The sequence below is a fragment of the Rhododendron vialii genome, chromosome 11a, assembly GCF_030253575.1.
Source record: "Rhododendron vialii isolate Sample 1 chromosome 11a, ASM3025357v1".
In the NCBI taxonomy this organism is placed as follows: Eukaryota; Viridiplantae; Streptophyta; class Magnoliopsida; order Ericales; family Ericaceae; genus Rhododendron; species Rhododendron vialii.
The window spans coordinates 19600270-19624461 of NC_080567.1; the positions used below are offsets into that span (position 1 = coordinate 19600270).

General features: G+C 37.0%; 1 protein-coding gene across 5 annotated transcripts in view; it reads left to right on the plus strand.

Moving 5' to 3' along the window:
* The window catches only part of LOC131307342 (nuclear poly(A) polymerase 4), a 93727-nt gene that overhangs the window by 68134 nt on the left and 1401 nt on the right, over positions 1 to 24192 (plus strand). For 3 of the 5 annotated variants that reach the window (XM_058333808.1, XM_058333810.1, XM_058333811.1), the window contains exons 1-11: positions 15159 to 15352; positions 15585 to 15743; positions 15874 to 15951; positions 17563 to 17670; positions 18215 to 18277; positions 18364 to 18525; positions 22084 to 22197; positions 22274 to 22336; positions 22432 to 22761; positions 22893 to 23057; positions 23386 to 24105. In XM_058333808.1, coding sequence (XP_058189791.1) covers positions 15603 to 15743; positions 15874 to 15951; positions 17563 to 17670; positions 18215 to 18277; positions 18364 to 18525; positions 22084 to 22197; positions 22274 to 22336; positions 22432 to 22761; positions 22893 to 23057; positions 23386 to 24105 — 1944 coding nt within the window. In that variant the 5' untranslated portion in view covers positions 15159 to 15352; positions 15585 to 15602. Of the gene's footprint in view, positions 1 to 15158; positions 15353 to 15572; positions 15744 to 15873; positions 15952 to 17562; positions 17671 to 18208; positions 18278 to 18363; positions 18526 to 22083; positions 22198 to 22273; positions 22337 to 22431; positions 22762 to 22892; positions 23058 to 23385; positions 24106 to 24192 lie in introns of those variants that run through there. The other 2 variants (XM_058333809.1, XM_058333812.1) reach the window with 2 other exon arrangements.

A 24192-nucleotide genomic window follows, 5' to 3' on the forward strand; every position in this document is an offset into this window, starting at 1 on the left:
GTGTTCTTCATTAAAGTCGTAAGTTAACTCAAGATCTTTCTTAATCTAGTTTTTATTTTCGTTTTTGTGAATGTTTTCGTATCTCTCCTCATTTCCCTTCATGTTTACACCCACTAAGGGTGAGTAGTGTTCAAGGCTTGGTCATGGGGTAATTTCTACCCCATGATTTAGGTAGTTTGATGGCTTCTCTCATTTCTTGTGCTTAATGTGGTTTGTGAATGGATTAAGTTCATTTTTATGTAACAAAACCTAGGGTTGTTAACCTCTTTGATTATGTGTAGGCAAGGACTTGATCTCTTGCCACATATAATGCTTAGAGCTATGTCACTCTAAGTGTTTGCAAAAATGCCTCAAAGAACTTGTTAAGCTCTAATCTTTGGTCTAAACCTAGAGATGTTAACTTCTTTGATTGGGTGTAGACAAGTCTTTTGGCACACCCAATGCTTAGAACCATGGCTCTCTTTGTGTTCGATAAAATGCCTAAACGAGTTTTCATCCATTTCCAAACCCCGTTGTATGAGTTAAACTTGATTTTCATGGTTAAATCTTCCGAGTGGGATCAAATGACAATGACTCTCGTTTGAGTTATCGAAGAGAAGCATTGAACGGCCTAAGTTATGGGCGGAATGAACCCCTAGACCTTGCCGCTTTTAATTTCTAGTCAATCTTCGTTTTCAATTACGTTAGGAGGTAGAGAGAATTCCACCACTCAAAAGTAGGCCGTCTCAATGCCAAATCTAAAGGTTGGCGGTCCTAACGCTAAAAACCCTTCGTAAATCAAACCTTTCGGCCTAGCTCTATTGGCTCCCTGTGGATTCGACCTCGGACTTCCGAGTTTGTTATGCTATAACTGACCTAGCCCTACGCTTGGGGCGCTCTTTATTACGACGCACTTTGGTCGAGCAAGCATTTCCGACAAAACAGAAATAGCAAACTCTACGAGCAAAAAGCAGTTAAAGATAACCAAATTAGCAATGAAATTAGACTAAACTAAAGACCTAGCGCACCCTATATTGTAATATCGGGTGCTTATCAAATAGCAACGTACTTACTATGGGTTTCTCAAAAAAAATTCAAACAAAAATCGAACAAAAAAAAAAAAAAAAAACCCGCGTAATAACAAGATTCAAAATTTTACCGATGTTCAACTTCGAAATAGTTGGTGATGCCGGCGTGTTGTGCTTTCTTCTCACACCTCCTTTGCCTCAAAGTTGTACTGCTATTGTGGTGTAGTGAGAGTGGTGTTGTGGTGGTGATTGATGGAGGAGAAGAAGAAACAGGGCAAAAGGAGGAGAAGAAACCGGGGGGGGGGGAGAGAAAGAGAGAGAGACGGGAGGTGGGGCTGTCTGTGCGGTGGGGGTTGATGGTGGCGGTAATGGTTCGACTGTAGCTGTCGACTGGAGAAGAGAAGGAACGGACTGGTGGAGCTGTGGACTGGAGAAAGAAAACCTGGGTTAGAAAAGGGAACGAACGTATTGAAGAAGGAACGGATTGTTAGGTTGTATGTTTTTTGTATAGAAGGGCAAAAATGGGAGTTTAGGGATAATTTCTTGGTTGTAAGTAGCAATTCCTTATAAGATGGTGGTTTGTAGGTAACAATCAACTGTGAGTAACAAGAACTGGGTTGCGAATAGCGGCCCCTCGTGGAAAAAACCTATAATTTTTTAGAGAGCTGATAATGCCAAAACCATTTTTGTTCCTGTCAAAATCCTTTTTATTTATGCCAAAACTCATTCATTGCTTGACTTAATTGTCCTTCACTATATACCACTTACTTTGCGAAAATGCCCCTTTAAATTCAGAGGATTATTTTTTATTACGTCTCTTTCCAAATTACCTCTAGTTTTGCTCATGAATTGCATTTTTGCTTGATGGTTACTTTTTATTTGCTTCTCTTCTAAAATTAGCTCATGAATTCTTGCATTTTTTGCTTGAAACATGGAACTGGAAAACGCATTGCACTTAAGGGATTTCAAAGAGTATTTTTGTAAAGTAAGTGATGTAGTGGAGGGCAATTAAGTCATGCAATGAATGAGTTTTGGCAGAAACAAAAAAGGTTTTGGCAGAAACAAAAAAGGTTTTGGCATTATCAATTCCCTTTTTTTAACAACAAAATATTCTTAACTTATTCCCTACCGGAAACACTGGCATAATTTTTCAAAATGTTTTCGCTCACAATTCTAGCACTCTACTCGCACTTTTGCTTGCGCATGCACTTATGGCTCATTTGCTGAGCGGATAAGGGTGATTAGTTAAGGAGGGGATGATGGGTAGAGTTTGAGAAGCAATGGTATTGACATTGCATTTTTACTCCCTACATGTGAGTGTGGTACGTGCCACACAAACACTTGTTTGAGAACCACCACACTTGTGTTTATAGAATAAAAGAGGCGACATAAAAGATGCGATGTCGCCAGACTTTTCCTTGTTTGATAGATGTGTATGTAATAGAAGAGCTATGCATATGTTTGGTTTGGTTTTGTTGTGTTGATATGAATAGGTTAGTGGATAAGCTCTCCTCGATTTCTGTAGAGACTCGCAAATTTAGTATAATTTTGAAAATCGTATAATGCGTGAAAGGATCGTATTATTAATAAAGCCTTACGTTTGTTTGTGGGGGGTGTACGGGTATATGATTACTGTGGTGTATCAGACACTCGGAGAATAGTAAAATGTGAATTTTGATGTTGAAATGTTGTTTGGAGGTGTCGATATCAAGTTGGGTTTGAATTGGTGTCCGTTCAAAATTTTCGTCTTTCTGCCCAACCGATACCAGTACTGCTTGATGCCCAGTACCGGTACCCAGTGTCCAGAACATGATCAAATCGTCATTTTGAAGGCTCCTATACCGATACTAAGAGTCGCCCAGCACCAGTACCCGCTGTGTTTTTCTGTACTTTTCAGCACGCTTTTGGACCACTATAAATACCCCAATTTTACCATTTCTCACACCCAAAACCCCCGAAATACACTTGGAAACACCCCCTCTCACCTACCCCACTCCAATCTTACCCAAAACTCTTGATTTCAACCTCAAATCTTCAAGATCTAAGGGTTTCCAATCTCAAAATTACTTGAATCTTACATTTGGAGAACAAGGGGTAAATTTTGTGTTCTTGCTCTTATCTTTGGGCTCTTACCCACGTTTTTCTCTCTCTCTTCTCTCAATCACTTGTTGATCTTTGTTCATTTATCTTGTTTTTGGGTTATATTCACTCTAGATCTTGTATCTAAGCTTGGGTGGAGCTCGTTTTTGGTGGATTCAAGCATATATCTCTTGGTAGACCTAGGGTTTTGCTCAAAACCCACTTAGGTAGGGTTTTTCTCTTTTTCTACATGTTATGTGGTGATTACGTGTGATATTTGTGATTGATTGCTAGATATGGCTTGTGCGGAATACTTAGGGTTTATGGATTTCATATTCGTATGAATGATGTACTTTGCCTTGATACATGAGGTTCATGAGCTATTTGTGACATGTTTGATAATGTTGGTATGTGTGGAATGAGTATATGGTGTCGGTAATTGATAGTGATAGTAATGTGGTTGTAGTTGGGAAGTGGAATGTGGGGTTTATTGTGACGCAAGGGGTGGGAACACAAAGTTGCAAGGGGTGGAGTTTGTTGTGATGCAAGGGGTAGAAACACAAAGTCGCAAGGGGTGGAAATTTGTTGGAAGGAGTGTATGCATGTGTAGGTGTATGTGAGAGTATCTATGTCACGCCCCGTTTTGAAATAGCACCTCATCGCCCTATCCTGATACGACACGCGACAACAACCCAACGACAACCAGCTACTAACAATGAGTATATGGTGTCGGTAATTGATAGTGATAGTAATGTGGTTGTAGTTGGGAAGTGGAATGTGGGGTTTATTGTGACGCAAAGGGTGGGAACACAAAGTTGCAAGGGGTGGAGTTTGTTGTGACGCAAGGGGTAGAAACACAAAGTCGCAAGGGGTGGAAATTTGTTGGAAGGAGTGTATGCATGTGTAGGTGTATGTGAGAGTATCTATGTCACGCCCCGTTTTGAAATAGCACCTTATCAGCCTATCCTGATACGACACGCGACAACAACCCAACGACAACCAGCTACTAGCAATGCCAACAATAACTAAAAACTGAAGTTCAACAGCCACATTTTATTTACATCTCAAAATAGTTTTCATTTACAAACTACAACGGAAGTCTGTTAAGTAATGAACTTTACATAATCAACTATAGTCCAAAACTAAACTAAGCAAATATCAACTATGGGTCGGAATACAAGACTCCCACATGCCTCCTCCTCGAGCGAGTCATAAAATGCAAAACGCGACTTGTAGTGGACACCAACCTATACCTGCAAAACTGGAACCCCAAACGAGTTCCAAGAGTGTAAATGAGACATGGATGTTGTTCAATAGAAACAATAAGTCCAAGTTCACCATTAACCATTAATTAAGCATAAGCAAATAACCGACGCTTAGTCTTTAATCCGACACAAAGTCACTAGCTCGACACAAAGTCATAATTTTGGCATAAAGCCATTAATTCGACACGAAGTCAGGAGCACGACACTAAGTCTGGCCATTAGCCATTGTTGCCCATCGACACGAAGTCACAATCCAACATCACAAATTCAATCCAATTGAAGAACATCTATGAATCGAACACTCACCTCGGTCTCCAACAAAAAGGAAAACCAACACAAGCTCACTCCCTACGTGGAGTTGTGGTGCTCGTTGTCGCCTCCGAACCTAGCATATAATCCACACATATGAGCACAAAGTCTAAATTCTCATAACAAAATATTAAATAACCGCACCAAGGCTACTACAAGCTCCAACTTCCCTTTTATACTAATTCTCAGCAACACATCATCTAGTTTAGTTAAATTTGGCATCTAACTCATTTTCAGCAATTATAAACACATATCACAATGCTTTGAGGCATGTTCTCAGGAAGTACAATAATTTCCAGCAAATATTGCATAGTTATAACACCTATAATTCTTATTTTCAGCATTCACTATCGCACATAAAACCTATTTCCTACGCTTGCTAGTGATTTCCAGCAGTTATTTAAGCGATTTCATCATCCAAACAGCAGTTTTCAGCAACCTGTTAACAGATTCAGCACTTCTAATTCATGTTTCCTGCATTTATCTTCAGTTTTAGCAACTTAAACCCAGCTTTAGCATTTATAGACTATTATTTCAGCATATGCAAGCAATTTCTAGCAATAACCACTTGGTTTAGGCACTTAAAACATCCATTATTTACAGTCGCCATAGTAAAATTCCTGCAGAAGCACAACTTATAACAACCTAGTTGCCAAGTTCAAGCCCTAACATTCAATCCTTTAGCTTCTAGTAAAGATAAACATTTTCCTAAAGAAAAACAACAAGGAATAGCCCTAATTAGTAGAAGCCAATTGATTTTAGAAACTCTTACAACTCAATCCATGAACATAATAGATTTTGGATCAATACCCACAAAAATACAAGCATGAGTTACTTACCAAGTTAGGGTTTTCAATTTCCCCAGCCTCCTCTCTCCCTTGCCGACTCTCTCTCTCTCTCTCTCTCTGAAACGGAGAAGAGAAGTTCTCTGCTTTGGAGTTTTTTTTTTCAATAGATATGTATAACATATACACACATGCACCCTAGCACCACATTTGTTTTACACGTGCACACACAGAACATAAAGGTGTTTTTTTAAGTTTTATTACACCTACACTCCTATAGTTTATAAAAAGAACATTTAACCACCTAAAGGTAATAGGATGTTACAATCTAATACTTGTACATGGTGTTGGCTTGTATTATATTGGATCAGCCATTTAGCTTGATTCTTGGTATTCATGCTTATCATCTCATTTACATATAGATTTTGTAGAGATTTTTCTACTGGACTAGTGTAGCTCAACAAATCCTTCCTTTCAGATCTTAATGCCGGACAATAGATTGCATGCTATGGTGTGCTTGGATACAAAGATTTTTTTTGAAGCTAATGAAGTCTAGTAATTTAATTATCTTTGTAAATCACCTACTTTTGTTAAAGATGATTTTGTAACTGATCTGTCTTGATCTCTTTTGACTAAACCATTTGTAATTAGAGACTTGTTCGTACTTGTGCTTAAATTACTTTGAGCCGTGGTGCCAATGATGTATTTCTCTAAACTTGGGGACTTTGTTTGTAATTAAGCAGGTGGAAAACTCATTTTGGGTATTATCTACCTTATGTGAGTATCTTTTATCGAAATGATTTATATATTTATGTTTAAAATCGAGGGCGTGACAGTTTTCCCCTTTCTTGTCTCTCTAACAAACACCTTCTATATATTATCCCACTAAACTGTTGTTAAAGGTTGAAAATATGTGTTAAAATGTGTATTAGAAGTGTAAAATATGTAAACCTTTTTTTTTTTTTTTATCATTTTCTTTACTTATTCACAGACCAATAGAGGATTGTATAAGAGTAAGATAAGAAAAACAAATGGTATTAGTTTTTTTTATCAGAATGAAAAAATAATAAACAAAATATAAGTTAATTTTACTTGCGTAATCTGTTTAAGGAGGTTAAATAACTTTTACGTAGTTTCTAGCAAAAAAAATACTACAAGAGAATTTTGTGCTCTTGTAGTGATACCCAACTCTTGCGAGACTTTCTTTTTTATATCCAAAGTTTTTCACTTTTCTATTATCGTCCATATTGTATGTTTATAATTTAGTACTTCCTTCGTCTCGATTTATTTGTCCATTTTCACTATTTGCAACCTTTGAAAAAGATGTTTACAATTTGCAATTTATTTGGGAGTAACTATAGTTATAGTTGGGTCCAATCGATCCTCTCCAATAATTATCCTGGGTGGTCAACAATTTATCTCAATGCAAGAGACTCTGACTCATAGAAGCTTTTTGTGAGATTTACACGTATGAGAGAGCTCTGAAAACTGTCCTCCATAGTTACTGGAAAGGTTCCATTGTAAGATGCTTCCAAAATTTATTATTTTAACCAAATGCATGCTCTTATTCAGAAACAAAATTTTCTTCCACCGAACGGTACAGAAGGGCGGTGCTGCGCAGTCCCGTGTTGTGCACAATAAATTGCTACCGCTCCGATCTTGCTCTGATGATAAAAAAACGTTCACTTCGTAGAGTTCATCGAGTAAAACGAGTGTACAAAAAATCAGTTCAATTGGATATCATTAAGTGCCTAGATAAAATCCGAACATTGTTATCTTGAAATGAATGAATTCGAAACACTAGATAAAATACTGTTTTTTTGGTATTCTTAATAATCCATAGGATTGATTGATAGCTTCGGTATGTCCAAATGGGATTAAAGTACATTATTTCGATTTAGGTTCAGGGGTCATTTGGGAGCCCATTCAAATGAGATTGATTAATTAGCACATTTTGTAAGTATAATTTTTATAGCGTGCAAAAGGAATTAATAATAAAAAGACTCTAGTGCTCTTAAATTGGGTCTCATGCACATCATGTGACAAAAATTTGGTGCCATTATGGTTGTTTAACAGAGGGGGCATGGCCGCATTGACACACAACTTAAAGTGTGAGAGTTAGAATATGCTAACTAAAGTCTCGTTCAGTTGTATGGAAATGATGAAAAATGGTACTCTCTCTGTTCTGATTTGTTTGTCCAATTTTGACGTGTCGTTCAAAAAATTATCTATATTTTACAATTTATAATGTTTTATATAATTTTGAAAATATCATATTATATAACTTATTGAGATCTATCAAATAAGATCCATATTGCATATTGTAACGACCTGGATTTTTGACCCAATTTTTTTTCTAATAATAAAATAATAATATTAGGATTATTTTCTTAATACAATTACTTTTTTTCTTCTAAAATGCATAAATGCATGCAATTATACTCCATGCATTATTATTATTATTATTATTATTATTATTATTATTTTCCTCCATCGTGCATGCATGCACCCCATCACCTCCCTCATCTCAATCTCCTGCAATGTCTCCCTCTTTCCCTCCCACAGCTCACTCTCTCTTCAGCCATTACTCCCTCCATCTCCTTAACCTCCAAGAAAACAGAATTCATCCCCTCTTTGCTCCAAACCAAAATTTCCTTCACCGCCAAGCAACACTCGAATTTAATTCCTTCCTATCCATTTCCTACTTCCTCCCTGACCCTAAAACCAAGCCCAATTCGTCCATTCCAAATCCCATGAACCCAACTCCATTAAATTCACTATTATCTAACCTCTTCCAAATTCACCTATATAAACCCTTCCCCATAGACCCACGAACACACCACCATTCCCCCACGCTTCACTAAGCCAGAAAAGAGAGAAAAATCGAGGCCAAAACGAGCTCCAATCCATGAAGTTCTAGAGAGAGAAAATGAGAGAGAGAAAAGTGGATTTTGTACTTAGACCCAACCGAAATCCAATTCAACTATTCCAATCACTTCCCACAACCCCAAACATCACCAAACAATGTTCAATTCGGCCCCAAGGTCCCTCGTAGCCAAATTCCGAAGTCATCTTCTCCAAAACTCCAAATTCGTTTTTGAATCAATCCAATCCAATTCGAGGTATTATAATCCATTCCAACCTTCTTTCTATGTATATTAAGTGTTTTTAGGCCTAACCATAGCCCCTTTGTAGTCCCATGCACGAAACCGAAGCCAAACGAACAAAAAAAACAAAATCCAGATGCGACCTTGCGGCCGCGACCTTCGGGTTGCTCCAGCCGCAAGAACCAGGTCTCTGACCTTGCGGACCGCAAGGTCAACTCGGTCCAACCTTGCGGTTTGCACTGTTTTGGTTCGAAACCATTTTTCGACCTTCCGAACATCATTTTTGACACTCGGACTATTTTTTCTAGACTTTTCACATCTCAAAGATCATAACTTGTTAATATCATATTTTTTCTCTATTTATTATATTTTTTTACTTGTTTTCATTCAAAGTTTACAAACGAAAAATCTTTACGACTTTCCCAAAAACGTTTTTACCACCCAAACTATTTTTTCTAGACTTCTCGCATCCCAAAGATGATATCTTGCTAATTTCATATTTTTTATTTACTATTTATTATTATTTTTAAAGTGTTTCCAATCAAAATTACTTTACAACCTTGTAAACTATGTTATTAATGCCCGTATAATTTTCTTAAACTCTTTACACTCCTAAGAAGAAACTTTGTTAATCTCAACATATTTTATTTATTAGAATATTTATTATCTAATTATTTTACTTTCGGCAACTTTCGTTAATATCTTTTTTTAAAATGATTCCGCGACCCTCCGGACCCACTTTTTGATACTCGAACTTGACGTGTAGGACCTTTAGGACTCTTATCAAGGTCATGATAGTTATTCTAATATTTTTTACCTAATTAATGTATTTAATCAGCTTTTAACTAATCTAACTTCTTGAAATATTTGATGAGGGCCTAGAATTTTTTTTATTAAAGTTCTTACTTTATTATTGACATCGTGGCCATACAAGACTAAGGGCAACAACCCATTCATAAAAAATTATGTGATTGCATTACTTGTTATTTGTTTTAATTGTATATTGCACCGATACTTGATTTGAATGCTAGATTGGACCCTAAAGACATGAGGTGGTATGCGAATGGAATTTACCTAGACGATGCTAGGTAATGGATAAAGTGGAAAGTTTTATTTTTAGATTGCCTGCAAGTGGGATTTTGAGATGTGATGAGTTGATGTGATGATTTGAAGCTGGCAAAGTAAGCCCAGCGGTGATTTGAAGCTGGCAAAGTAAGCCCAGTGATAATTGTGAAGTGGTGCATAAGATAAGCGAACCCAGTTATGATTCGGGCATGATAAACTTCCTTTTGTTGTAATGAGAGGGATACACACTAGGTACATAACTTAGGTGCAATCCGCGACAACAAAAGAAAGTGATCTCATGGGACAGAGCATACCTAGTGGTTGTGCAGGAAAGATCTCGCGGTTGAGATTTTAGATTTCACGATAGGTTAACGGATAGTAAGGAACCGGTTTATGTGAAAAATCTTTGTTTTACTTTTCGCATTATTATCCTGTTGCTTGCTAGCTGTAAAGTAAGAGGGGTAGTTGGGTTAGATTATGCTACTGGGTGATTTATCACTCAAGGATACGTCTGTATCTTGGTAAATCGATTGCTTCGGCGATCAATTTGCCAGAGGGCGCAGGATTCAACGGAGGAGATTCAATGATGGTGCAGTTTGACATGGAAAGAATATAAGGAATGAAGATCGAGTATGCTTGGGATTCGTATCAAGCCTAGAGTCAGCTCTGAAGTTAATGTATTTTAAATCAGTAAATTTATCTTGAGATTGTAATAGTTAAACCTCCTTTTTTTTTTGAAAAATTATATTTATTTAGCAAAATTTTCTTAAGATATTATTTTCTTTTGCTTCCGAAAAAAATCGGGGCGTTACACATATATAAAACATTATAGATTGAAACGTGTAGACGATTTTGTAGGAGGTCTCAAATAGGAAAAATGGATAAATAAATCGAAACGGAGGGAGTAGAATAACTGTGTTTTTTTCTAAGTACAATTTAGGTTTAGTTATCAAGAATTTTAGCTTTTTTATTAGAAAACACTTTCCTACAAATTTATTTTTTTTAAACTGAAAGAATTTTAGTTTTCTTTCCATACAATTAACAACTGAAAACACACATAGGAAAATATCTTATTTCACTTTACTTCGCTTCATATGAGAATACAGCTCTAAAAAAATCTAAAAATAAAATTTCCACTCAACGTTCCTAATAGCCTTGTTCGGTTGTGGGTTTGAAAAAATTCTTAGGTTTGGCTTTGGCTGCTGATTTTGTTACTTTCTCATTTGGTAACGTCACTCCCCTCAAAAATACACTTGCAAGGGAGTGACGTTAACAAAAAAAGGAGTGACAAAATCATTTCCCTTGGTTTTTAGATAATGAGTGTGGAGAGAAAATAGGATAATAATTGGAGATATGGGTAATGAGTGAAAAGAGATAGAGAGCGAAATGAGATTAATGATTGAATATAGGGGTAATGAGTGGAGAGAGAAATGAAAGTAATGATTCAAAATATAGGTAATGAGTAGATTTGGGTTTAGAAAAAATTCACAACCGAACAAGGGCTTAAAGATTTTGTATTTTTTCCCCTACAAATTGACTTCTTAATTGTTATTTGTTTGATCACTTCATACATTTTGTATAACATTTCATTCTCAATTTTTTATTTCAAATATTACAATAATTCCACTACACTGAGATGTTTATTTAATGAGAAAAAAGCCACCACTTACCATTTGAAACTCTCCAATGTATATTTTTCAAATTTTTAAGTAGCTAAACCATGAGTTATATTGTAACGCCCCGATTTTTCAAGGAATTTCGAAAGTATTAACCCTAAAATACACTGAATTTTGTACAAACTATTAGGCCCCTATTTATCCTTATACAAAAATTATAATTTCAAAATAATACAAAAATCTATGTACATTTATTTAACAAAAGCAACTCCTGAGCGACTCTAGTTTTGACACAAATTCCAAGCAACGTTGGCCCAGACTCCGTTCCAGGGGGTCCCACCTGTATCAATTGCTCCACTGTGGAATCCTGCACACTCTGGCAAATTGAACGCCGAAGCAAACGATTTGCCAGGATACAAACGTATCCTGAGTGATAATTCACAAAGTAGAAATCCTAAAACCCAATACCACAATATGCAGATCAACAATATAATAATTCATAATACACCGAAGGTACAAAATAATAACACATCGTCTTTTTCTTTACTATCCATTATCTTACATGTAATCTAAGGATTCTCTTCGTGAGATCCTTTCCTCCCACATCCACTAACTACAATCGTCTCATGGGTCCACCCTTCCTCTTGCTTGTCCTGCACCAGGGTCCTAGGTGAGCTCACCTAGGTTATGTACCGAACATGTTCTCACTTAAGACCATAACAGGAGGATCGAGTCATCCCATGACGTATCGTACATTAGGGTCGGACATCCACTACCCCACGCTAACTATAACTGTCTCATGGGACCCATTCTCTTCCTTAAAGAGAAACTTCCCATGACGTATCATACATTAACGTCTCACTAACTATAAACGTCTCATGGGACCCATTCTCTTCCTCGAAGAGAAACTTTCCATGACGTATCATACATTAGCGTCTCAACACCGGGCCCCTCAGGTAACCCATTTCAACACAGGGCCCCATAGGTTATCCTTGCCATCGCCATGGCTCAATTCACAATCCACACAGTACTCACACTTTCAACACTTTATCATTTTCCATTTACTTATCATCGTCTACATGATTCACTACTCGTAACCACCCCGGGAACCTATTTGTCCAATCTACAGCCACAACAAAATATCACACGGTTCAACATTTCAACTAATAGTACTAACAACACATAACTATGCGATAAAATTAATCCTGTCATAGAATTAATTAATCATGCGAGTAACAAAATAATATTCAGTCAAACAATTAATTACTACACTTAAAATTAAGTCTATTTCTCTCATTTAGATATTTTATAAAACATTTCTACTATTTAAACATTTTCTTTAACTCTCATATTATTTATAGATTTTACAAACTAATTTTTTTATTAAAAAATACTTATTGCTAAATTTAGTATTTACTAACTATATTAAATATTAATATGAGATTTTTATAACAACAAAATTATGAGAGGCTATTCTAGTTAATATTTATTAGAGTTAAAGATTAACTAATATATAATCTAAAATATTTCTTGTTTACAATCTAAATAAATGTTTACTAGTAAAATATTCTTGTGAATATTTCATAAACATTTATTTACCCCAATAATTTATTAAACACGTAAACGTCCACTCAAATACAAATTAACAATGCATCATCAATAATAATTTCACAATTAAACATTTGTTAAACGATCATAAATTTTCACAGGGTATAACATTAATCATTCCAGCACAACCGGATTGAATTTTAATATAAACAGGACTAAAAATAGATTAACAATTTAACAGCAGATCATCATCTTCAATAAATTTTAAATCTAAGTCCTAACTCCATTAAAATGCAGATTAAGGTTTCGGGTTTCCGGAAAACTACCTCAAACGCGATTCTAAGTCCGGATAAGTGTTGTACGGTGTCCGTAAATCGCCATGGTGGTTTTGAAATCTCGAGGCAGCGTCCGGCGGCACTCCGACAAGGCTTGCAACGGCGGTGTACCCACGAAACTCACGATGTGCACACACCTACGGTCACAACTCTCTCTCTCTATTCTAGACTCAACAATAGAATTGGGAGTAAAATAATATACTGGTGTTCAATTTTTAGATTTATGTGGGTATGTATAATGAGAGAGAATAAGGTAGTGAGAAGGTGAGAGGATAAGTGTAAAAGTGGTGGAATGAGAAAGGAGAGTGATACTGATAATGATAAAAAGATAGGGGACAAGTGCCACATTTGGGGGGGTTTTCAATTCTAATGTATGTGGACGCATGTATGTACATGGTGAGAATGTATCTGGACGCTTTTATGTATAGGATGAGAGAGAAAAGTGGAGAGTTAGTTTGAATAGAATTCTACTTAGGGTTTAGATAGGAAAGATAATAGACGAATATGAATCCTTGATTCCCTGTATATCTAAAGTTTAAATACATATCTTATACAATAGTGCAAATAATATCAATTGTACACATAATAATAAATTTTAATTATTCAATCTAATTAATTATTGAATTAGGAATTTAACAGTATAAATTTGTATTAAAAAAAATTGGGTCAAAATCCGGGTCGTTACATATATGCATTATACTTTATCAATTATTCACAATTTTGAAAGTAATATTGTCTTTGTCGATAGAACTCATAGCACGTGACAAAATTAGAGGTATAAGTATAAAATTTGAAAGAAAAGTATTAATTTTACATGTTCGTTAAAGTGCCGGGGTGCAAAATGTATTTTACATGTTCTTTAAATGCCTTTGATAAATGCAGTTGAAGCCCGTGGCTGGACGAGTGGGGCATGGCCTCTACTGAATACTCTCTTTTTTTTTTTTTTAAATTATTATTAAAGATTTTGCAAATTTTTTTTTTATAAATTGGCATTTTAAATTTTTATTTGTTAAATCACTTTAATACATTTTATATATCATTTCATTCTTAATTTTTATATTTCAAATATTACAACAATTCCACTACACTTAGATGTTTTTAATGAGAAAAAAGCGACCAGTTACCATTTGAAATTCTCCAATGTATAATGTCCAAATTTGTAAATGGCCAAACTATGGGATATATGCATTACACTTCATTAATTATTCACAATTTTGAAAGTAGTCTTATCTTTATCGATAGAACCCACAACGAGTGACGAAGTTAGAGGTTTAAGAATAAAATTTGAAAAGAAACATATTAATTTTTTTCTAATTGGATTAAGATTGTTGAATATTGACATTTTAGTTATTGTGTATCTAACCACTATTAGACTTGATCCGTTGAGACAATTCAAATAATTGGTTTGTTTTGATAGTTTATGGAATTACTACATTTCTCAGTAAATGTGTTAGCTTTTTCTTATTATTTTTAAGACAAACATTCTTTTATTATTTTGGTGTTGCTCATTACGATTTTTTTTTGGTTGAAGTGTTATTAAAAGGTGCTCCATTATTGTCAATTCCTAGTTACGCCATTGGTTGAAGCATTTTACTAGGTGTTTTGAAACCAGAGAAAACAATTATTACTGCGATAGAGAATATCTGCAATTACCCCTTATTTTCACTATTAAAGTAGTAGAAAAATAGAATTGCTAGGTCCAGTACGCGTGTGACTTACTCCTATTGCGAGTGAGTGTGTGCAAGTTAGGAAACCAGAATTACTTACAAAAAGTAATTAATAGTACTTGGACAGCAACAATTGCTCCTTATTTTCACTAGTACTGTACACTAAATTAGGAAACTAGAATCTCTAATCTCTTATCTTAAAGAGAATAAATAAAAGGGAGTCATCACCAGTATTTCCCCTTTTCCAGGGCAAAATGGCACGACAACCCGCGCCTGCAGTGCAGTAGCCAGTTGCGTGGCAATAGCAAATCTATACTTGAAAAAAATCCAATCCGCCCACAGAAAAAAAAAAAAAAAAAACCAGAAAAGCAATCAGAAGACGAAAAGTCAAACAAAACCAACAGCGTGGCGGAACCCGCACGATCTCCCCAAAAATTTAACTCCCCATCCCAAACGCTGCCTTAACGCCAACCACCGGAATCCCCCGAACCGCCCCTCCGCCCCCCAATGAACCCGGTTCCCTCTCTCTCCTCCCCCCTTCTCTCTCCTCGCCGGACCATCTGAATCTGGTCCCTCTCTTTCTCTCTCTCTCTGTACATGCATGTGATTCGTGCGTTGAGAATCTGTACATTCAAATACTATCTATATACGTTCATGTGTATATGTGTACTGGTGTAGTCCTCGCTGTCTGATTAGAACGTTGTTAACTTACCGTTTGGCACGTGTTAGGCTCGATCTGTCTTCTACAGGGTTTGATTCTCGTGAAATTTCCGTTTTTTTTTTTCCTTTGTGAAAACTTAGGGTTTTTCTGGTTCCGAAATGGCGGGGCCCGAGAGCCTAGATGGTTCATCGCCGCCGCCGGCCGCTCCGGTCACGGCGAAGAAGTACGGCGTGACGAAGCCGATATCGGTCGCGGGGCCGACGGAGGTGGATTTCCAACGAAACACGGATTTGGAAAAGGTAGTTTTTTTTTTTTTTTTTTATAAGTTTTAATTGGAAGTTGAGAAAAATAGTAAATTGGCGGAGAATATAGTGGAGTGGTTTGCAAAGTTGCAAGCTTTGTGATTATTTGCGTCTCGGTGTTCGACAGCTTTTGATTGATTCGGGGCTTTACGAGAGCAACGAAGATGCTGCGAAGAGGGAAGCTGTCCTTGGGCGCATAGAGGAGGTAATTAGCTTTGATTGCTTTGTTTGATCAGTCAGTTGGGCTCAGGATGTGCTGTTAGTTAAAGTCTCATGTATGATTTATCAGAAATTGACACGACTTAAGTCTTTGCATGCGAGCTGAGCTACAATATAAAAGTTTAGTCTTTAGTTGTTCATATTTACTGTGTTCAGCTGGTGAAGGAGTTTAGGTTTACGTTTGCTCAGTTGTATACTGTTGTGTGTTGGACTTGTGGTTATTTCTGGTTACAGTTTTAAGAATTAGTTTCGCAAACTATTTTTTCTTCACACATGGGAAACAGTTTTTCTACTTCCACACGCATAGGAAAAAAAATGCTTTCCAGACTTGCTGCAGTTTCTGAAACACTTCATTTTCTGAAAAACATTGATAGTTTCTGAAATCTGATTATGAACACTTCAAAGAGTGGAAAGAGAAGATTAATAGTTGGAAAAGTATCGATTGTACTCCACCTAATAGGTAGATGTTGGGGTTATGAACTAGGACCATAGAGTTGGAAAAGGATCAATTGGACCTGTACATGGGCCATGGCTGACAAGGACTGTCTAAACTTAGAATTGCACCACCCTGTGGAAAAATGAAGAATAAGAGTCTGAGTTACAACTATGGTGGATGAGAGTTACGTTGTTCTATCTATGTAGACGTTGGACCTTATTAGAGAATGTGTTGCAACCTAGTATGTGATTCAGAATTAAAGATTTTTGATTTTGACATCTAAGTATCTAACGCGACATAAATCAACAATGAACGCATTTGAAGACCCAAGCAAGATTACTTTGATGCACAATACAGCAATGGATACTCATAAATGTATATGGGGTATTTTTTGTTTTTGTGGCTTTTTTGTGTACAGGTAGCATACCCTTGTGGCCTTATGGCTTATTATTGTTGAAAGCATATCTAATTGTCGGACAAATCTTGACCCATATTTCAGTTAATTGATGGCCAATTAGCACATCTCCATAAAACCTAGAAATTGCAAAAACATAGAGGAAATTTTAAAAATTGCATGCTGCATTATAGCTTAAAATGAACATCCTGCAGTTTTAGAATTATGTAATACATGTCCAACATGGGAACTTCACAAATCTTGTACCCTTTCACTTGACTGAATAAACTATTTTATTTCAGAATTAGTGGAGTTAAGTACATTTTGCACCCCTACACGTTACACTCGGTGTCAATTTGCTCTTTGCACCCTGCACTTTTGACTGACATTCCAGCCCTCACATATGCAGTTCTTGAAACTTAAGTTTGTTATGTAAATTTGGAACCATACACTTAACTGAATAGACGAGCTTATCAATAATTAGTAGAGTTAAGTTCACTTTGCAACCCCACACTTTACACTCGGTGTCACTCTGCATCCTGCACTGTTGATTGGCATATTCCAACCCTCACACAACCGCTAGAAAGAAATTGGTCACATGATTTGCATGTGACCTAATTTAAGGGCATTAAAGTCTCTTTATATTTAATTTTGCCGTACACCCACCCAGGTAACCAGGTTTATTAGCTTGGTCTTCTTTAGTTGATGTTTTGCAGCCTTTTCCAATAGCATGGAATATTTGTCACAAAGTTACTTATATTGTATAGGTTGTGAAACGTTGGGTGAAGCATTTAACACAGCAGAGAGGTTACACAGATCAAATGGTGGAAGATGCAAATGCTTTAATATTTACTTTTGGGTCATTTCGGCTGGGGGTAAGTATCAGCTTGAGTAAGTTCTTTGTTGGGTGTAAGAGCATTTTTTCTTCTACCGTTTCTTCTATTGGGGTACTAGAATAGCTGTATCGATTTTTTAAAAATTATTTGGAATTAGGTAGGAATTCACGGCTTTTTTCTTCTAGTTTTCTGCTGTTTTCAAGAAAGCGTTCTTTCATTATACTAATGCAAAGCTACATACACAACTAGGAGGATCCATCTGATCAAACAAAAAAAAAAAAAAACTAGGAGTATCGAAGAGATCAAACCAGCAAAAACAAAGCTAGCTCACGACGAGGCTCAAAAAAACAAACCACACGACGTGGAAACATAAACTTATTTATGTAACTCTTTACGCAAAAGTTTTGATCAAGTCCAATGCTCCTGTTCTATGACCAACAACTGTGCATGACTTAATGAATTTCTTTTGTTTCTAGTAACTATTTTCACGTCCAGTTATTTTATCTTCCTCTGGTTGTCGTCTACTGTTAGTGAGTGATTTTACATTAAGTGGGGATGTAGGGACAAGTTTTTATTTTGACAGGTGCATGGGCCTGGGTCTGACATGGATACCTTGTGTGTTGGGCCATCTTATGTGAATAGAGAGGTTGGTTATGTTTGGGTTATCCTTTCTTATTGTATTTGTAAACCCAGACGCTTTATATCTAAAGGTTGAATGCTGTTTGTCCCCAGGAAGATTTCTTTATTACATTGCATGATATGCTGGCTGAAATGGAAGAAGTTACTGAGCTTCAACCTGTTCCAGATGCTCATGTCCCAGTAATGAAGTTTAAGTTTCAGGGAATATCAATTGATCTCCTTTATGCAAGTATATCAGTATTGGTTGTACCACATGTGAGTGTAGAAAACATTTCTTTGTGCATAGTTGCAAACTAAATTTCTTTGCTCTCATCTTTCTTATTCTGAGCCATATCTTATTCTTCCCCTTTCCAATCCCTGCTCCAGAATGTTTTCTGGCAATGGTATTGAACTATGATGCACCGACACTCCTAGAGGTTGCCATATCGGCGTGTCCAGACACAGGGACATGGGGTCACGTGGGGTACGCGGCTAGAAATGTGTTCGACATGCCACGGGGCGTGTCCTATAATTTAATTTAATTGACATGGCTAGGGACACGGGGTGACACAAGTGGGACATGGATGGGGACACGGCGGGGGTGAATATGTAATTTTTTTAAATTTTTTCGGGGATAAATATGTTATTATTTAAAGTTTGGGTTAAAAGGTATAACTATACAAAACATATATCGACTGATGAAAACCCTAATCAGCTTATCCTAAGTACATCTACAGCTCCTCTCTCCTCTCTCTCATGATGAAATCTCCTCTCACCTATCTCACAATATGCTCTCTCACAGACGACTCCTCTCTCAGTCTCGCAATATCTCTCTCTCTCTCTCTCTCTCTCTCTCTCTCTCTCTCTCTCTCAGTATGTATATATGTGTGTGTATTTGATGTATGTCATCTGTAACTCTCTCTCTCTTTCGGTATATATGTGTGTGTGTGTGTGGTAGTATACCGGTATAGTTTGTATGTATTAGTTTAATTATATACACATACTAGGGCTTGCCGTGCAACGTGTTTTGAACACAACTTAAATAAATTACGAAACTATTGACCACCCCCGCCAACAAAGCTGAATTATTCGGGATGATTTTTTTTAAAATTAGGTTCAAACATAGTTCTTTTAGTGCATGCTTGTGCCCAAAGGCGCGGATCGAACAATCAGCACACATGCAAATCAACACTGTAACCGTGAACAAAGTATCAACATGTTCATGTAACACCGAGGGGTCGTGAAAAAATTCAAAATAACGTGCACGCAGAGAATATGGAACGTTTAGCTCCCACCATTGTCCAATCTGTCACGGGAGCTTTGCAATCGAAATAGCCATTTAAATTGAGGGAAAAAAATCGAGTCAACCTGGTTTCGAATCGGCTGCGATTGGGAGAGTGTGTATTCATGAGAGAGAGCGCGCCTGAAATAGACTTGCTTCATGATTGGAATGACAGAGAGAGAGGAGTCGTCGTTGATTGGATTCGTGACCAAAATTGATCTAGAGGGGTGTTCGGTCTCGAAAAAAATCGGGGGGGGGGGGGGGGGGGGGGGGGGGTCTGCTTTGGGAGCGGAGAGCTAGAAGAATATGAGAGAGAGAGAGAGAGAGATATTTGAATTTTGAACGTGAGATCTGAGTGGCAATTGTGCAATTACCATTGTTTGAGAGAGAGAGAGAGTTGTAGGATTTATGGAGCAAATCAATGGTTAGGATTTATAGAGAGAGAAGATTTGAAAACTGAGCCCTTATTGTATAGATATTGAAAAAATATTATATAAAATAAATAAATATACACACGGCGTGTCCCCTGTTGTGTCCGTATCCCCTTTTTTTTAGAATTCCCGTGATTATGTTTGTGTTTGTATCTATGTCCGTGCTACATAGGTATTGAATATGCTTTCCTACATTTTGAACGTAGCAAGTGGTATTCTTTCGTGAGTTAGTATTAGTTTTTTTAATTTCCTAAATCATGTATTGGGAGTTGAAACAAATAGTCTATCTAAACTAATTGGAAATCTCATTCTTGCTTTTGCAATGCCCTTCTTGACAAGGGAGCCATGCATGCTTTTGCAACCATTGCGCATTTGCACGTCGTATGAGATACCTCTCTTGCGTATGGGGAAGATGTGACTGTTCATTTGTGTTGAGTGATATTGTTATTTCAATTGCTTGCTCATCAATGCCATTAAGTATAGCCAGGAGTTATAGATATTCTCTCTCGCTGCACTTTTGTGTTTTTTCCTTGTTTTCAAACTATGAATGGGTGTTTGATTGATTTCGTTCCCAAGGATAATTTTTGTGTGACACATCGAACTGTTTTTAATGAACATGTTGAGATATTGATGCTGTTAATTTGACATTGTTGATTCTAGCTTCTACCTGCATAATTCTCCATCAATAGGAATTTTTCAGTTTATAGTTTTTGACACTACGCACCAGACAGTAGCCGATCTGGTTCTGCTTGGGCCAAACTTTTTCATTCTCCGTGATAAGGTATTGAAATTAAAGCTTGCTCTCCTTTGTTACCAGCTGGGTTGTAGTTACAATTTTCTTATCGTTTGTCCCGTGTTTGTATTTTGTTAAATAATAATAGTAACTGTAGAATGCATAGCTGTTAGCTGAACCTGCTCCTCTGAATCACTGGGTAATTGAGAAATTTTGATATTGTCAATACATTGTTGATGATTTCTTACTTAGTTGTCTCTTATCAGCTCTCTTGTCATTAAGTATGAAGAGTTTGCATATTGCGTTCTGGTAAAATTAGTTTATGCTGGAAAGGTAGGGACGTTTACTCCGAGTTTCTGTTATTATATGGCCTTATCTTTATTCTAAGAGTACTAATCATTTTCTGTCCTTTTAGTTTCAATTCGTCTTGTTGGTCTTAAGCAAAACTTTGTAGTTGGGACTTTCTGACATGCACTTTATGTCCTATGATGACCCGTGGTTTCAACTGATCTTACTTATATGCCAGATTAAGGTGTCGCTGTAATTTTGAGTTGTATCGGATACCCTTGTTTTTGTACAAACTTAAATTGGATTTGTGAACACAGGGTCAAACTTTTTGACCTTTTGATTTCTTACATGTAGCCAATGAAATAGTAGGCTATTCCAGGTTTTTTTTTGTTTTTTGTTTTTGTCTTCTCTGAAGTTTGGTGATATTGTTTGGGTTACTTATTCCACGTTACTGCATTCATCTGTCAAATTATTGGTAGATTCATTCCATCGTTCTGTTAAAAATTAAGAAAGAAAACTACTGTTAGAACGTGGTATTGCATCTCGTCATTTTTTGGCTACTTCATCCTTCTCCTCCTTTGTTTACATTTTTTGAATTTGGTGGTGGGGAGAATTCTGAATGATCTAGATATTGGTTGACACGGGCATATAAGTCACGTATTCATTCTTACCAAATTAGTATTCGCAATTTGTGAGTCACTGTCATTGCTGAGAAGTTAACTTTGTTGCCAACAAAACGAATGGATTATGATTTATGATTAATTTTGATATGCTTCGTGAAAGTGATTTCATGATCTTCTCTGAAGCCTTAAAGTGGACCACAAATGGATTTTAAGGCTTTACTTCTGAAGGTTGGTTGGACAATGGAAAGGATCTTAGAAGTGAATGTTATGAGAAAGTCATATCTCTATCTTGGACAGATGTATATACTAGTCAGATCTGTTTCTCAGACTCATTTGTGCTTTTGCCATTTTCCTGGCTGATATTTCCTGCATTTAGTTTTCCATCTTTTGTTAGTTGCAACATATTGATACAGAGTTCTTATTGCTTGTTCAACCTAGTTTTTTTTCTTTAGTACTGACAAATTAGCATCTGGACAGGATTTGGACATCTCAGATGGCTCTGTGCTTTATGACATTGATGAGCAAACTGTTCGAAGTCTTAATGGATGCAGGGTTGCAGATCAGATTCTGAAACTTGTCCCAAATATTGAGGTGATCATATTGGTTGTGAACTTTGGATGTTTAACAGTGATTTGTTTAACAGTCTTTTGATCTTTTCAAATTGTAGCACTTCCGCACAACACTCAGATCTTTGAAGTTTTGGGCTACAAGACGTGGAGTTTATTCAAATGTGAGAGAGCATCATTAAGTTCTATCTATTGTCTCTGTATTTTATTTTTTCTGTAATGTTATCCGTTGTGTTTCATTTTTACCCCTTGGGTATAGGTTACCGGATTTCTTGGTGGTGTAAATTGGGCTCTTTTGGTTGCTCGGATTTGCCAGCTTTATCCCAATGCAATTCCCAGTATGTTGGTCTCTAGATTCTTCAGAGTCTATACACAGTGGCGTTGGCCTAACCCTGTGATGTTATGCCCAATAGAAGAAAATGAACTTGGCTTTCCTGTGTGGGACCCTCGGAGAAACCCTCGAGATCGAACTCATCATATGCCAATTATAACCCCAGCCTACCCTTGCATGAATTCTAGCTATAATGTCTCTACCAGCACTCTTAGGGTTATGATGGACCAATTCCAGCATGGTAACAAGGTCTGTGAGGTAAGCAGACAAAAGGGTGAATCGCAATATCTTTGTTTTCTTTCATTGAAAAAAAAAAATTCTTTGTTTTCCTCTGCTGGTGCTGCTTTATTTGACCAATTACAGCTGTGCCTTTCTGTTCTGTATTTCAGGAGATTGAGCTGAACAAAGCCCAGTGGAGTGCTCTGTGTGAGCCTTACCTGTTTTTTGAGGAATACAAAAACTATCTGCAGATTGACATAATTGCAGCTGATGCTGATGATTTACTAGCTTGGAGAGGCTGGGTGGAATCTAGGCTTAGACAACTTACTCTCAAGGTAAAACTGGCATTTCTTTACCATTACCGGTAATATTAAGCAAAAGTGCTATGCTGAACTTCTATTTTGGCCTTTTGTATTTACCATCTCAGTTGGCACATCCCACAACCCTTTTGACCGTTTGTATTTACCATCTCAGGTGGCACGTCCCACAACCCTTGTACATTAGTGGGTGCGCCACATTAAATGCTAAATACAAAAGGTCAAAAGCAGATGGTTGACATAGCGTTACACAATATCATACCCATATTTCTATACAGGATTATCAAACTCATGAAATTGATCATGAAAGGGAATATTTTTTTTGTTCTTCATGTCATTTTGCCAGATAGAACGGGACACATATGGCATGTTGCAGTGTCACCCTTATCCCAATGAGTATGGGGACTCATCCAAGCCATGCCCGCATTGTGCATTCTTCATGGGCTTGCAGAGGAAACAGGGGGTAAAAGTTCAAGAAGGCCAGCAATTTGACATACGCGCAACAGTTGAGGAGTTTAAGCAAGATGTAAACATGTACATGTTCTGGAAACCGGGTATGGATATTCATGTTTCTCATGTTCGTAGGAAGCAAATTCCTGCATACGTTTTTCCGGATGGATATAAACGTTCACGACCATTGAGGCACACAAACCAGCAGGCAGAAAGAACTTCTGAAGAAGATGCTGAAGGCTGCAGGTCTCAATCTGTGGAAAAACAGCTCAAAAGGAAAAAAGATTCTGAATTAGTGGATGCAGAGAAAGATATACCAGCGAAGCGGGTTTCTATTAGCCCACAGAGGGTAGGGTCCGTTTCTCCAGCAAGTGTTATAAGTACCTCTGGCGGAACATCTCAGGCCAGATGCTCTGTGGAGGTTAAATTAGAGCCTTCACCAAAGATCAAGATGGATTATAATGAGGCTGGATGTACTAGGAGGGTTTTGAATCTGGAAGAGGGTCCTGTTGATGGTGTGGGAGAGCCAATGAAACCATGTAAGCAGTTGGCGCAGGGGGAAAATGACAATAGTGCATTGGCATCAAATTTCAGCATTCAATCCCTCAATGGCGAGGTGAGTTCCTTCATTTCAGGATTTTGGGTTTGCAGATGGCTGTAAGAATACTGAGAGTTTTGAAGATAGTGAGAGCCGGGATCCTTG